At 44.2% G+C, this 14285-nt stretch overlaps 1 protein-coding gene across 1 annotated transcript in view; it reads right to left on the bottom strand.

Annotated features, from left to right (window-relative positions):
• Positions 1-2326: 2326 nt before the first annotated feature.
• LOC120997091 (C-type lectin domain family 2 member A-like) overlaps positions 2327-14285 on the bottom strand; it is a 33814-nt gene continuing 21855 nt past the window's right edge. Inside the window, exons 4-9 of the mRNA XM_040427033.1 lie at positions 12871-12948; positions 6779-6866; positions 5133-5320; positions 4587-4690; positions 4316-4436; positions 2327-2727 (exon numbers count right to left, since the gene is read on the bottom strand). Of these exons, the coding sequence (XP_040282967.1) occupies positions 4322-4436; positions 4587-4690; positions 5133-5320; positions 6779-6866; positions 12871-12948 (573 nt within the window). The 3' untranslated portion in view covers positions 2327-2727; positions 4316-4321. The remainder of the gene's footprint in view (positions 2728-4315; positions 4437-4586; positions 4691-5132; positions 5321-6778; positions 6867-12870; positions 12949-14285) is intronic.

Here is a 14285-nt window from a genome sequence, read left to right as displayed (position 1 = left end):
CTAGGAGCATCCATCAATGGAGGTACCCAGTCGGGGTGGGAGGAGATCCGTTACATCATATATCCAGTGCGTAGGTGATAACTGTTGTCAGTGGGAAAGACCCTTTAAATTTAGACCGCTTAAAACTAGACCAGACAGGCAGAAGGTGCACCAGATTAGTGAGGTGATCTATTTAGCCCATCTTGCAGAAGCTTAGACAATTGTTTCTTCTTTATACCACCTGGTTGGCGTACTTTACAACAATATAATGTGTGAAGATTTGTATGCACATTGGTGCCTTCCAGTTACACCCTTTTACCACTGTGCCCATGTCCAGTGAGGCAGGTACCCCAGTTTTTTTTTTTTTTTACAGTTTCTGTGCATTTAGTTTAGTAAATCTCCTCTAATGTATCTTCTCCCTTTTTTTCTTTGCTTTTATGAGCTTTGCTTAAAATGTTGTTCCTGGTATGTTCTAAAAGAATCCATAGCCTTTTATACAGTGTTTTGCCCTTTGACTGTTACATAGGTTGAAAAAAGACATAGGTCCATCACGTTCAATTTTTCTCGAATTATATAAAATTCATTATTAAATGGGTTCTCCGGGCATTTCATCTAATCAGTAGTTGGTACTAACCTGTGGAAGGAAGATCCTTTAAATAGTACCTAACCTTCCATCTCCCAACCTTTCCTATATTGATGTCTAAATCCTCTATAGTTGCTGAAAAGCAGAGTGTCTGTGTTGGGTTACCGAACATCCCCAGCTACTCAGTATATGGTGGTAGCGTGTATTTGGTGGGGGGGGGGGGGTTCGGATTGTATCAGGGTGTGATTTAAGCTCAGTTTGCAGCCTAAGTAAAACGTTTGTAAGATTGTGGGCGTGGAGCTAGAGTAAGGGCTCTTTCACACCTGCGTTCTTTTCTTCCGGCATAGAGTTCCGTCGTCGGGGCTCTATGCCGGAAGAATCCTGATTAGGATTATCCTAATGCATTCTGAATGGAGAGAAATCCGTTCAGGATGCATCAGGATGTCTTCAGTTCCGGAACGGAAAGTTTTTTGGCCGGAGAAAATACCGCAGCATGCTGCGCTTTTTGCTCCGGCCAAAAATCCTGAAGACTTGCCGCAAGGCCGGATCCGGAATTAATGCCCATTGAAAGGCATTGATCCGGATCTGGCCTTAAGCTAAACGTCGTTTCGGCGCATTGCCGGACCCGACATTTAGCTTTTTCAGAGTGGTTACCATGGCTGCCGGGACGCTAAAGTCCTGGCAGCCATGGTAAAGTGTAGTGGGGAGCGGGGGAGCAGCATACTTACCGTCCGTGCGGCTCCCGGGGTGCTCCAGAGTGACGTCAGGGCGCCCCAAGCGCATGGATCACGTGATCACATGGATCACGTCATCCATGCGCATGGGGCGCTCTGACTTCATTCTGGAGCGCCCCGGGAGTCGCACGGACTGTAAGTATACTGCTCCCCCGCTCCCCGCTCCTACTATGGCAACTAGGACTTTAATAGCGTCCTGGGTGCCATAGTAACACTGAAAGCATTTTGAAGACGGCTCCGTCTTCAAATGCTTTCAGTACACTTGCGTTTTTCCGGATCCGGCGGGCACCTCCGGCAAGTGGAGTACACGCCGGATCCCAACAACGCAAGTGTGAAAGAGGCCTAACCCGTTGCAGTTGGTCCTGGAGGGGAAAGTGTCTTTAAATTGAAGTTAATATATGAAATGCAAATAAATTACTAAATACAATAAAATATTTTTTTAAGTTTTATGTAAAATTTAAAAGTAAAACAAATAGCTTTTTCTATAGTAACATTTATTAATCCGGCATCACAACAACAATAGTTTGGTCTCATTTTCATCAAACTGTACAAAAAAATAAAGCGAGTAATTCACAATGTTAATACATTTTTTTTAAATCCATTGAAATAACATTCTTTACGCACTTTTTCCACTCAGGATTTTATACTTCAGAAGATTTAAAAGCCTAATACAACTACAGAGACTTGAAAAATTAATTAACCCCTTTTTGCCACACATAATTTTGGCTTATTTGTAGTCACCCCAGTTACTTTAATGTGATTTTTATAAGTTGTCGTGTTTTTGTAGAATTCCTGTGTGCGATAAATAGTAAATATAAATAATTTTTCAAATTTAAATAACATTTTGTTTCAATCAGATCAAAAAAGTCCTAAAAATAAATTCATATTTACAAGAATTGTTGCCTAACATTTAGGCTTTGTTCACATCTTGGTTTTTAGCTACGCTGGTGGTATCTGGAGTACCTATTTCTCACCATATTCCTCTGGACCTCTGTACATCATTGCTTATGTACCTATCACACTGACATTCAGGGCGTTAACAGGGGACCCAGTCACTGACCGTGGGAAAGAACCAACCCGTAATATAGAATCCAGCTACAAAACCAGAAACCTACACCCCACTAGAGCCCTAATGTCCACCTGTCAGCTACAGGGAAGTGATCAGTGCAAGGAGCAGCATTGTGATAAACGAACATCAACAGCAATATCACCATCACTATGACCCCATCAGCATCGGTACCACTACTTCCATCAGGATCACTACTTTCATTACCACCAGCATTGTGCAGAAATCCAGCACAGACTTATGATTTGTCATTGAGATGGTTAAAAACCCCCATTCAAGTAGCCCAGTGCCTCCGCAATAAGACCTCTGACATCTCATGGTAATGTCGTCATCTTCTCCCAGGTTCTGGGCTTCCAATATGGAATCTACAAGACAAGATCAGATATGAATCACTAACTATACAGGAGGGACAAGCCATAGGGATGTGAAGCACAGTCTCAGGTATTGACACTGAGGGGTATATGGGGAGGGGACAATGAATTTGTGTCATTCCTAATAGAATAATTAATGTAGTATTACAGGTTTCACATGTGATGCCAGTGTCACAGTGTGGTTCACTTTGACTGTGGTGTCATTGTAGGCTGGCTGCAGGCTCCCTAGCGTACTGGCTGCAGGTTGCTAGGGGCTGAGTGCTGGCTGCGGTGTCTGTTGTGAACTGCCTGTGAGTGTTTTGCTATCCTCCTGTCTGTTTATGTTGTGTTCAGGTTTGTTGTGCTCTGGCGTACTGGCTGCAGTGTTCCGTGGATGCTGGTTGCCAGGGGCAACGACCTGTACTTTTGCCTGTACGTTTGTGCCTGCTTCTGTTTGGTTCTGTTGGGGTTAACTCCCCTGTTCTGAGCCTGGGTGGGGCTTCTAAGGTGTCTCCTTATGCAGCCTTAAGTTACTGTGAGCTGTGGGGCTTGGGGTCAGTCTGTCCTGTTTCGTTCTAGGTGTAGCTTCTTGCTGCTGACCCAAAGGGTTCTTACCACCCTCCTGTTTGTATGGTTCCGCCTGGTTTTACATTGTTGTATTCTGAATCTTGTTTATCCTTGTCTGATCTGTATCTGCCCTGTATTATGCTCGGTTCCTGCTCTGTATCTTGTTTGTTACCTATGTCTTGTCCATGTACGCCTAGCAGTGCGTAACTGCATCTTAGAGCCTGGCTGTGCTTTACTGCTTCAGATGTATCCTGTCCCATGTCTGTCCTGTAGTGTCTTTGGCTTCTGTCCATGTTCTGTTCATGTCTGTCCTATGTCCTGCCTTCGGAAGAGGGTTCCTGTGTTCCCCAGAGGGGGAATGCCCATTTTCTGCATCTATGTCTTGTCCATGTCTTGTTTCATGCCATACCTCATCCATGTCCTGTATTTCGCTATGCCTTGTTATTGTTTTGTTTCATGCCATGCCTCATCCATGTCCTGTACCTTGCTATGCCTTGACCATGCTTTTTACCTTGCCTTGTGTTATGTCTTATATGTTATGCTTCCTGCCACTGCCACTGACTCGGTTTACGCTCTGGAGTAGCCCCTGGCAACTACCTTCGGCCCAAGCCTATCCTCACCATCTGAGGCTCTAGTGAATACCAGGTGTTGCTTAGTTACGCTCCTCAAGAGTATTGCCAGTCAGTGGCACAGTGGGTTCACACCCGCTGGTTCGTTACAGCCAGCTAGTGGTCAAATAGGTTGTTACCTCATTGTCACTGATAGTTGTTGGAGTAATGCTGCCCAGGCCAAGATAAGCAGATTTCACACTAAAAGAAAGAGTCCAGATAGCTTACACAAAGCTGAGGGGTGTGTTTATGTGGAGAAGACTGATGATGTTAGTGTGAATGGCCAAAATTAGACTCCAGTCATGCTAATGGTGCTTCTGGTAGAGCCCAGGTGGGGGTTGGGCAACAGTTTGATAGGTCGCAGCAGATATCTCATATAACCATACAGAACCATATGATAACTGACTATGGCGGAGTGTGGAACATACCGGCTGCTACCTGGCGGAGTCCTTAACACAAATCCATTGACGTCGCGTAGAGCAGTCTAGCGCGCCCAGGTGGGAGTTCAGGTAAGCGCATCTCAGGTCGCTGATGTTCTGATTATCTACACTATTAAACACAATGATATCACTGTTATATAATATATATGTGAAAGTTGTATTGGCCATCACCCAGCTTTTCCAAGAACAGAAAAAGAAGCAAATTATGTATATGGCGGTGGGTCTTTATTTAGGGGGACATTCTAAATACATGACCTACCTGCCATTATACGGGGAACCATTAGTCCACATCCACCGCCCGTCCTGGTTCATGCTGAGCCCAATCCAGTAATTAACAGTTTCCCGATAACGTTTTATGTTTTTCTGGAAGAAAATTATTATAAAAGTGTCAACACTGTGCAGCAACTCAATATATCTCCCACCCAAAAGTATTGCCCGGGGTACGTATGAGGTCTTGATGTCTCTGCCCCTCCCCCACATGATGCTTATGATCAGACAACACACAATACGGCCCCCTCTTCATCTTCATGATGTTGTTTGGTCACTGCAGCCCCAGCTATTTCAGATGGCATTTCTGATCTCATCAAGCATTTCTCTGTTTCTTGCCCCCTTTTATTAATAATTGGTGAAAGTTAGGTGGAGTTGCCCATTAACATTTTGTATTCCCAGCAGAGCACAACATAAATACCTGAGAAGTGTAGGAGCTTGGTATGATGAGACTAGACTCAGAATGAGGAGGTGACCTGATGTATGTGTATGAGGATAAGGACAGGGGGAGGGAGGAGGTGGATGAAGATGAAGTCACCTGTATCTCCGGATTGATGAGCACGGCCAGTGCAGAGCCATGTGTATTGCAGAACTCCAGGCTGTCATTCCAGGACTTATAATGATTTGAGAAGAAGTAACAGCGACCTCCAACCCAAATCCAGGACTCTTCACATGGGGGTCCACAGGGGCTGACATCCTTCACTGCACCCCGGGATAATAGAAAACCTTAAATCACAAAGATGAGTAGAGCTAAATGTATGAATATGGACAAAAATGGAAAAATATCACCAAGTGTCCCTCACTCCAAGAGAACTCTTTCTGATGTAACCATAATAACCAGCATGTCCATATCATTGCACGAATGGTGCATGTTATATAATGCTGATACAGATGGTGAACCTATGAATTCTAATGTCATCATAATGGTGTTCTGAGGTATATGTAAAGAGGGGCACAAGGGCAGGAAGGGAATCTATGGGGTAGATGAAGATAGGGGGGTTTAGCTGTTGGAGTATATATGAAGAGAGGTTAGGGGTTCTCTTAAATTAATTAGCTTAGTGATTACTACCTACATTCTTTGTTGGTTGATGATGTCAATGGTTAATAATAATATCCTTGGTGGTTTACTGTGGTTTAGGATATACCTGCTGTTCTAGTGTGGTTAAGATATTCATTCTGTTCTAGTGTGGTTAGGATATTCATGCTGTTCTAGTGTGGTAAGGATATCCTTGGTGGTCCAGAGTGGATCATGATATCTCTGGTATTCTAGGGGAGTTTAGGATATCTCTTGTGGTCTAGGTTAGTTTTGAATACCCCTGGTCATTTAGGAGCGTTTATGATATACTCAGTGGATTAGGATGGTTTAGGATATTCCTGGTGGTTTAGAGGGGTTTATGATATCTCTGCTGATCTAGGATGGTTTAGGATATCCCTGGTGGTCTATGGTGGTTTGGGATATCCCTGGTGGTTTAGGATGATTTAAGGCATTCCTGGTGGTTTGGGATATTCCTGGTGGTCTAGGATGGTTTAGGATATCCCTGGTGGTTTAAGATTGTTTGGGACATCCCGGGTGGTTTACAATGATTTAGGATATCCCTATTAGTCTAGAGTGGTTTAAGATATTTCTGTTGTTCTATGATGGTTTATAATATCCCTGGTGTTTTAGGATATCCCTGGTGTTTTAGGACATTCCTGGTGGTTTAGGATATTCCTGGTGGTCTAGGATGGTTTCTGATGTCCCTGGTGGTTTAGGATTGTTTTGGACATTCCTGGTGGTTTAGGATAATTTAGGATATCCCTGGTGGTCTATGATGTCCATGGTGGTCTAGGGTGGTTTAGGATATCCCTGATGGTCTAGGATAGTTTAGGATAACCCTAGTGGTTTAGGATATCCCTGGTGGTTTAGGATTATTTAGGACATCAATGGTGGTTTAGGATATCCCTGGTGAACTAAGATGATTTAGGAGTTTCCCTGGAGAAATACAGCCATATTACTACTGTGATATAGTACCAATAACACAGATGGAACCATTAAGTATGGTCTAAGGAAATCTTCAGGGAGGGCCACACATGATCAGGATGGGGTGATGGAAGGAAATTGTCTTATTCATCCATACTATTACCTTTTCCTGGAGATAGATCTGGCCCATTCACTGTCACTCATGTGATAACTCTGACACTCACCCAGCAATACGGCTGTGAGTATAAGGAGGACGAACACACAGGAACAAGCAATCAGCCACCGTGGGATCTTCACCGATGTTTGCCAAAACTGAAAGAGGAAGAAATATTTCAAACAATACCATTATTGGCCACTGTGTCCCAATGACAACATCCCCTGCATTTGTGCGCTGACACATCACTGTTATCACAGACAGTGCCACAATATGAGAATGTAGTGCCCCTTACTAAGGCTCTATTGTGCATAGTTGCCAGCTGTCCTGGGTTGCTGGGACTGGGACCATAGTTGCTGGGACTGTGCCTGATTTTTAGAGACAGTCCCAGTAATTCTGTGCTGTCCCAGCCTGAAAATGGTCGGGGATGATGCAATACCCGCCCACAACTGGGTATTTCCTGGCGGATTTGGGGCGTTTCCAGGGTTGGGCTTTTTAAGCCCCAATTTTACTGACTGTAATGATGGAGGTCTGACTATTGCCCAGAGACCGTGGGCTGCTGACACTGATCACAAAAATTTAAGAAGACACAAAGGACATGAATGGGATGTCCTGGGTGTGTCAGGAACCATGTTTTACCCTGGAGTCTATACTGAGTCATTTGCATGTTTCACTTGCTTCTTACTGACCTGTCTGATGTACAGTACAGACCAAAAGTTTGGACACACCTTCTCATTCAAAGAGTTTTCTTTATTTTCATGACTATGAAGGCATCAAAACTATGAATTAACACATGTGGAATTATATACATAACAAACAAGTGTGAAACAACTGAAAATATGTCATATTCTAGGTTCTTCAAAGTAGCCACCTTTTGCTTTGATTACTGCTTTGCACACTCTTGGCATTCTCTTGATGAGCTTCAAGAGGTAGTCCCCTGAAATGGTCTTCCAACAGTCTTGAAGGAGTTCCCAGAGATGCTTAGCACTTGTTGGCCCTTTTGCCTTCACTCTGCGGTCCAGCTCACCCCAAACCATCTCGATTGGGTTCAGGTCCGGTGACTGTGGAGGCCAGGTTATCTGGCGCAGCACCCCATCATGATTACTAAAGGAAACTTTGTACACGCAGAGCGCTATTTTTTGAATATACAAGACATTCAGCGGCATTCTAGTATAATTAGTGTTTTTTATTTCAAAAATAGTACCGATCATACCACTATAGGTGGAAATTTTTTTAAGCATTGATGTGTGATTAATATATCTACAAAATTATGGGAGAGTATTACTGAATCAAGCAGGGGCTGATTATTCTATTTATCTTTAAAGTGCACTTGTATTCATAGAAGCGTGGTATTCGTCCAAAGTCCTACGCCAAATGCGTTTTGGGGAGATACTGTCCCCTTCCTCAGTGGCAGCCACTGAGGAAGGGGACAGTATCTCCCCGAAACGCGTTTGGCGTAGGACTTTGGACGAATACCCCACTTCTATGAATTCAAGTGCACTTTAAAGATAAAGAAAAATAAACTTCTTCATTTCATTAGAAAAGACCTCAAGACGTCATTTACCTGCGCCTGAAAAGTACGTTATCCTCACACCAAGTCGGACCTTGGAATCAGCTGTGAGAGACAGGTGGGAATTAGCCGTGAGAGACACGTGGGTCGCGATCAACTCCACAGCCGGGACGCCGGCATACAGTGTGGAGTACGAATCCAGTCGCAAGTCCCATCGAGTCACAGGCAAAGGTAAGCCCACGTAGTGGGTAAAGATTTGTGAGGCGCTAGAATAAGAAACATAAGGAAAAAACGAACTGTACTCGGAATATACACTAAGGACTGTTTTTTAATAATTCGATTCTGATGAAATTGCAATAGTATCCTATAGCTACAAAAGGAATTGGTTACATCTTGCAAAGAATACCAAACACAAAGGAAACTTTGTACACGCAGAGCGCTATTTTTTGAATATATGTTGAACTGATACAGGACATTCAGCGGCATTCTAGTATAATTAGTGTTTTTTATTTCAAAAATAGGACCGATCATACCACTATAGGTGGAATTTTTTTTAAACATTGATGTGTGATTAATATATCTACAAAATTATGGGAGAGTATTACTGAATCAAGCAGGGGCTGATTGTTCTATTTATCCTCCCTATAACAACATACAATTTCCAGGATTCATTGAATCTGTGTTTGAAAAATCAAGGTGTCGATTTTTTGAACTATCAGCCTCAGCATAAACGATACAACCATTAATCCCTTACATTTATTGCATTATATTGTATTTTATTTCTATGTGTTTTATATTGTTTTTATAAGTGAGACCTCATTTTATTGTAAATTATATGAATAAATTGTGTCCTATATCTCCATATACGAGTGCCCATCCATATTTTCTCTACACATTGTTAAAGAAACATGCTTAAAGAGGACCTTTCACCAGAATAAAGTATCTAAACTAACTATACAGACATGTAGAGCGGCGCCCAGGGATCCCCCTGCACTTACTGTTATGCTCCGTTCGCCCAGTATAGCCTCCGGTATCTTCATAGTTAGGCTCCACCCAGGGGAACCTGCCGGCGTCTCTTTCTCCTATGTTGTAGCGCTGGCCAATCGCAGCGCTCAGCTCATAGCCAGGCTATGAGCTGAGCGCTGCGATTGGCCAGCGCTACAGCATAGGAGAAGGAGACCGCGGCAGGTTCCCCTGGGTGGAGCCTAACTATGAAGATACCGGAGGCTATACCGGGCGAACGGAGCGGCGCCCGGGCATAACAGTAAGTGCAGGGAGATCCCTGGGCGCCGCTCTACACGTCTGTATAGTCAGTTTAGAGGTTTTATTCTGGTGAAAGGTCCTCTTTAAATCAATTTTGTGTCGTTGAGGCCCAATTCATCCGCCGCCTGGGTGCGGAGAATCCACCTCGCCTCCCACTGTAGCAGAAGCCGATGTCTATCACCCCCCTGTGGCGGTGGTTGCACCACCTCTAATCCTGAAAAAGACAGGGAACTAATATCCCCGCCATGTACCTTTCTAAAATGCTCTATTAACCTGGGGCAACCTTTACCAGAGGTTACGGAGTTAATGTGTTCTCTTATGCGCTCATATAAGCATCTAATTGTTTTGCCGATATAAAATCGGCCACAATTGCAGCTTAAAAGATAAACCACAAATGTACTTCTGCAATTGATAAAACTCCGCACCCTGTGGTGTACCCCTGCAAAATCAATGCATTTTTTGCAAGAATTGTATTTACATTGGGAACAATTCCCACATCTGAAGTTCCCTTCTGGTCGACTAATTGTCAGCCACTGACTAGACTGTACGGGAACCAGCCTTACTCCTTACAAGTTTATCTCTTAATGTACGGTTCCTTCTGAAGGAGACTAGTGGTCTTTGCTCAGTTACCTCACTCAGGGTACTATTGGGCTAAACCTAAAAGAGAAGGCAAATCTGCCTGTACTTATGTCACCATGACCCGACCCAGGCATCTCCACCACTTTTCTAGGTTCCCTATTTTTTTGCTGTAAATCCCTTTGAGAGAATTTTTTCTCAACCCTTTCCATGTCTCTGCTGACTTCTCTCTCTGGGTATCCTCTTGCCTCTAACGCCTGCCGTCGATATCCCTCTAACTCACTGTTAATCCTGCGTAATCGAATGAATTGTTCGTACGGCAACGATTTCTTGACAGTTCCGAGATGGAAGCTGTCATGGCGGAGCAAGGAGTTGTTCGCCGTGGGCTTACGAAAGCCCTCCGTGACCAACCCGTCGCCCCTAGCCATGACAACCACATCCAGGAATTCCAACCGTGCCCCCCCAAAATTAAGGGTAAATCTCATCCCCATATCATTCGTATTTAAGTACCGGACAAACTCTTCACACTGTACCTTCGTTTCAGACCAAACAATGAAGACATCATCAACAAAACGTAAGAAAACTTTTAAGTACTTTAAAAATGGATTGGACACGGAAAACACAAATCTGTCTTCCAGTCTCGCAAGATACATGTTGGCAAATGTACATGAGACGGGGGTACCCATTGCCGTGCCCAGCTTCTGTCTAAACCACTCACTGCCGAACTTGCAGACATTATTCGCAAGTATGAAGTTCAAAACCCCACAGACAAAATCACAGAAGAGGTCACTCCTCCCCACATTCTGTAGGATGACTCGGATCGCTTCCACGCCCGCATCATGGGGGATGCGGGTATAGAGGCTCTCCACATCAAGGGACACCAGCTGGTAGTCCTCTTGCCAATGTACTTCATCCAGGGACAACAAAAAATCATTGGTGTCCCTGAGGTAGGCAGGAGCACTGGGAAGTAACGGTCTGAGGAGCCAATCAATGTATTTTGATAAGGGCTTAGTCACCGAGCCAATCCCTGAGACGATAGGACGTCCCGGGGGTTGGCTCAGCAACATGGATCTTGGGGAGGAAGTACCAGCAGGGTCTAGAGGAGAATGTGGGTACAAGTTTGTCCACCATGTTGTCACCTGGGAAACCCCTTGCCACATACCTGCGAACAAAACACTCAAGCTGGCACCTGATGTCCAAGGTGGGGTCCCCCCGTATCACTTCATAAGTGTAAACATCCCTTAGTTGCCTAAGGGCTTCATTGATGTAATACACCCTCGACATAAGTACCACATTGCCCCCTTTGTCCGCCGGTCTCACTACAATATCATCCTGTGCACAAAGCCAGTCTAGAGCCTGTCGCTCCTCACTACTGACATTATCCTGTGCTCTAGGATACACAATAGCACGCACATCCCTCTTCACCTGATGGTGAAAGATGTCTATGCTAGTACCGGCGGGTATGAGGGGGCAAAATGTGGACCTGATCCCACCTGTAAAGGTGGTCTCACCCTCTGGTACTGATTCTTCAGTCACCAAACTTCCTTCGGAAAGGAAATCCAGACATTTTAATTCAGTTTCATTAAACTTGGTGGATATAAAAAAAGCCGTGGGGTCGGGGAAAAGTGTCAGCTGCCCCTCCGCCCTGGGGGTTGCCCTCTGAGGTGTGTTTTTGAACATTTTGTGCAAATGCAATTTTCTCACAGTCTTAAAGAGGTCCATCTCAAATGTGACGGGGTCGAACTGCTCAGTCAAGCTGTACCCGAGCCCCCTGCTTAGGGCTCGTGTACAGCCTAGTTCTCATCAGTGGACTGTGTGTCAAGGGTGGAAGAAATAACTATTTCCTCCAAGACACTAGTTTTTTTGTGCGTCCAGATTTTCTGATTTCTCTTTGCCTTGGTTTTTCGCCGGCTCCTTCTGACGCATTTTCTAAAGGGCTGCTCTCCTCCCTATTGGAATCGCTGTCTTAAATGTGTGAAGCTTTTGGCGTCCTGCCCGATGTCGCCTTTTGCAACGTATTGAATAAAGCAACAATCGAAGTTTGTACACTGGTGAGTGCCGCCCTTCATTTCTCTACATGATCGTACCTATCTCATATGTTAGTTTCACCTTTTAAGTTGCATTACTGAAATAAATGAACTTTGCACGATATTCAAATTTTTGGAGTTTCACCTGTATATGACATCCGTATGACCTAATAGATATATTGGGTTTGCAGTCTGCACAAGAAAACAACTGCAGAACTTCAGGAACCCAGTTGACTCAGGTGTCAAGTTTCTAGAGATTTAGGCCCCTCAGTTGTCAGGTTTCTAGAGATTTAGGCCCCTAAAATGAGGTTTTCACCACTTCAGTCTTCTCCAACTTCATACATACAGTGTTCTATGAGTAAAACTGCTGCCTCTACTGATCCTGGGGGTCATCCGACTGATCAGGTGATCGCCAGAATGTCGATCCTAAAGGTGGATTTACACTTTCCGATTGTCAGGCAGTTCCTGCGAACGCTCATTCCCGACAATCTGCCCATCTAAATGTGCCAACAATCACCTGATTAACGAGTGGAACGCTCATTCATTGGGTGGTCTGGTCATTCGTGCAGGCACATCAATCATCGTTTCTGGCCAGCAGCTATAGCGATCCATTGTCCTCATACTGTGAAGGAGACCAGTGCATGGAACACTTCCTTCCCAACAAACGGCTTTCTGGTAGGCGCGTGTAAAATCCACCTTAAGGAAGAGCTGCTGGGTCTACACAGACCTGACAGTTCAAACAAGGCTGAGATAGGAAAATTTGATCTGGTGATGGTAATCACTCACCGACTTCTTCTTCTCTACATTGTCTCCTGTCCTTCCAGAGATATTAAACGATTGTTGGTCTAGTGGTGTCTCTTGCTCCTGTACAAAGAGACCAACAACACAGCAATCAGTAGACAACCCAGATCCAGCATACTCCAGAATACACAGTGCACAGTTAGAGTGTAGAATATGATTCAAAATAGAGTGTGGGATACAGGGTATGGGGTATACAGTGTGGAGTATAAGGCGTTTGGTAGAAGACATAGCGTGCAGTTTATTGAGGGTGGGGAATACAGTGCAGAGTATGGAGCATGAAGAATAGAATGTTCTGTATGAACTGAAGCACAGAGCATAGAGGGCAGAGAATGGATCATGTAGTTTAGAGAGCGGGATATGGAGTGTAGGGTATAGAGTGCGGGATATGGAGCGTGGTGTACAAAGTGCAGGATACGAAGCGTGGAGTATAAAAGGTGGAGAATGAACCATGGAGTACAGAGTGCGGTATATGGAGTGTGGGGTACAGCGTGTTGGATATGGAGTATAGAGGGCAGAGAATGGAGTATAGAGTGCGGTATACAGAGTGTGGAGTATAGAGTGCGGGATATGGAGCAGTCCTTCATGCATTCTCCACTAAAAAAGTGTTCTCCAGAACCAGTGCCATTACAGTCAATGGGGTCTGTTCGACTCCGTTTCCTTCAGTTATTTGCTGTTCTGTTATTTTCATTGTTCTGCTCCTATAACTCTGATGTGTAAGAGGTCTTAGTCATAGCAGATGTCTGATTGCGTTCTATTACACATAAAACCACACCGACGCCCAACATTCTTCTTTAACACAGGCTACACAACATTAACTCCTTCTTATCCCAGGCTGCACAGGAAGAAATTCACATGGGGAAACAGAGTTTTTGAACAGAGAACAAATTTCTACATAAATGGAAAAAAAATTGAATCACAAAATACAGAGTAGCTACACTTTGTGGAGAGCTGATCTTGGCTTCATATTTTCATTTTTATTGGTTGTGGAGTATAAAGTGTAGTGTATAGAAAGGAGTGCAGAGCGAGGAGTGCATGGAGTATAAATCAAATACAGCAGAGCGCAGAGAGTAGAACATATAGTGTAGAGCAAACAGTGTATATTGTGGAGTGTAGATTGTGGAGTACTGAGTGCACAGTGTAGAGCGCTGACTATAGATTGTGGAGTGTAGAGAGCTGACTATAGATTGTGGAGTGTGGAGCGCTGACTATACAGGGTGGGCCATTTATATGGATACACCTTAATAAAATGGGAATGGTTGATGATATTAACTTCCTGTTTGTGGCACATTAGTATATGTCAGCGGGAAAACTTTTCAAGATGGGTGGTGACCATGGCGGCCATTTTGAAGTCGGCCATTTTGAATCCAACTTTAGTTTTTTCAATAGGAAGAGGGTCATGT

The sequence above is a fragment of the Bufo bufo genome, chromosome 4 (genome assembly GCF_905171765.1).
Source record: "Bufo bufo chromosome 4, aBufBuf1.1, whole genome shotgun sequence".
Lineage (NCBI taxonomy): Eukaryota > Metazoa > Chordata > Amphibia > Anura > Bufonidae > Bufo > Bufo bufo.
Note: the sequence above shows the minus strand (reverse complement) of the source record. Positions and strands in the feature narration are given on the sequence as shown.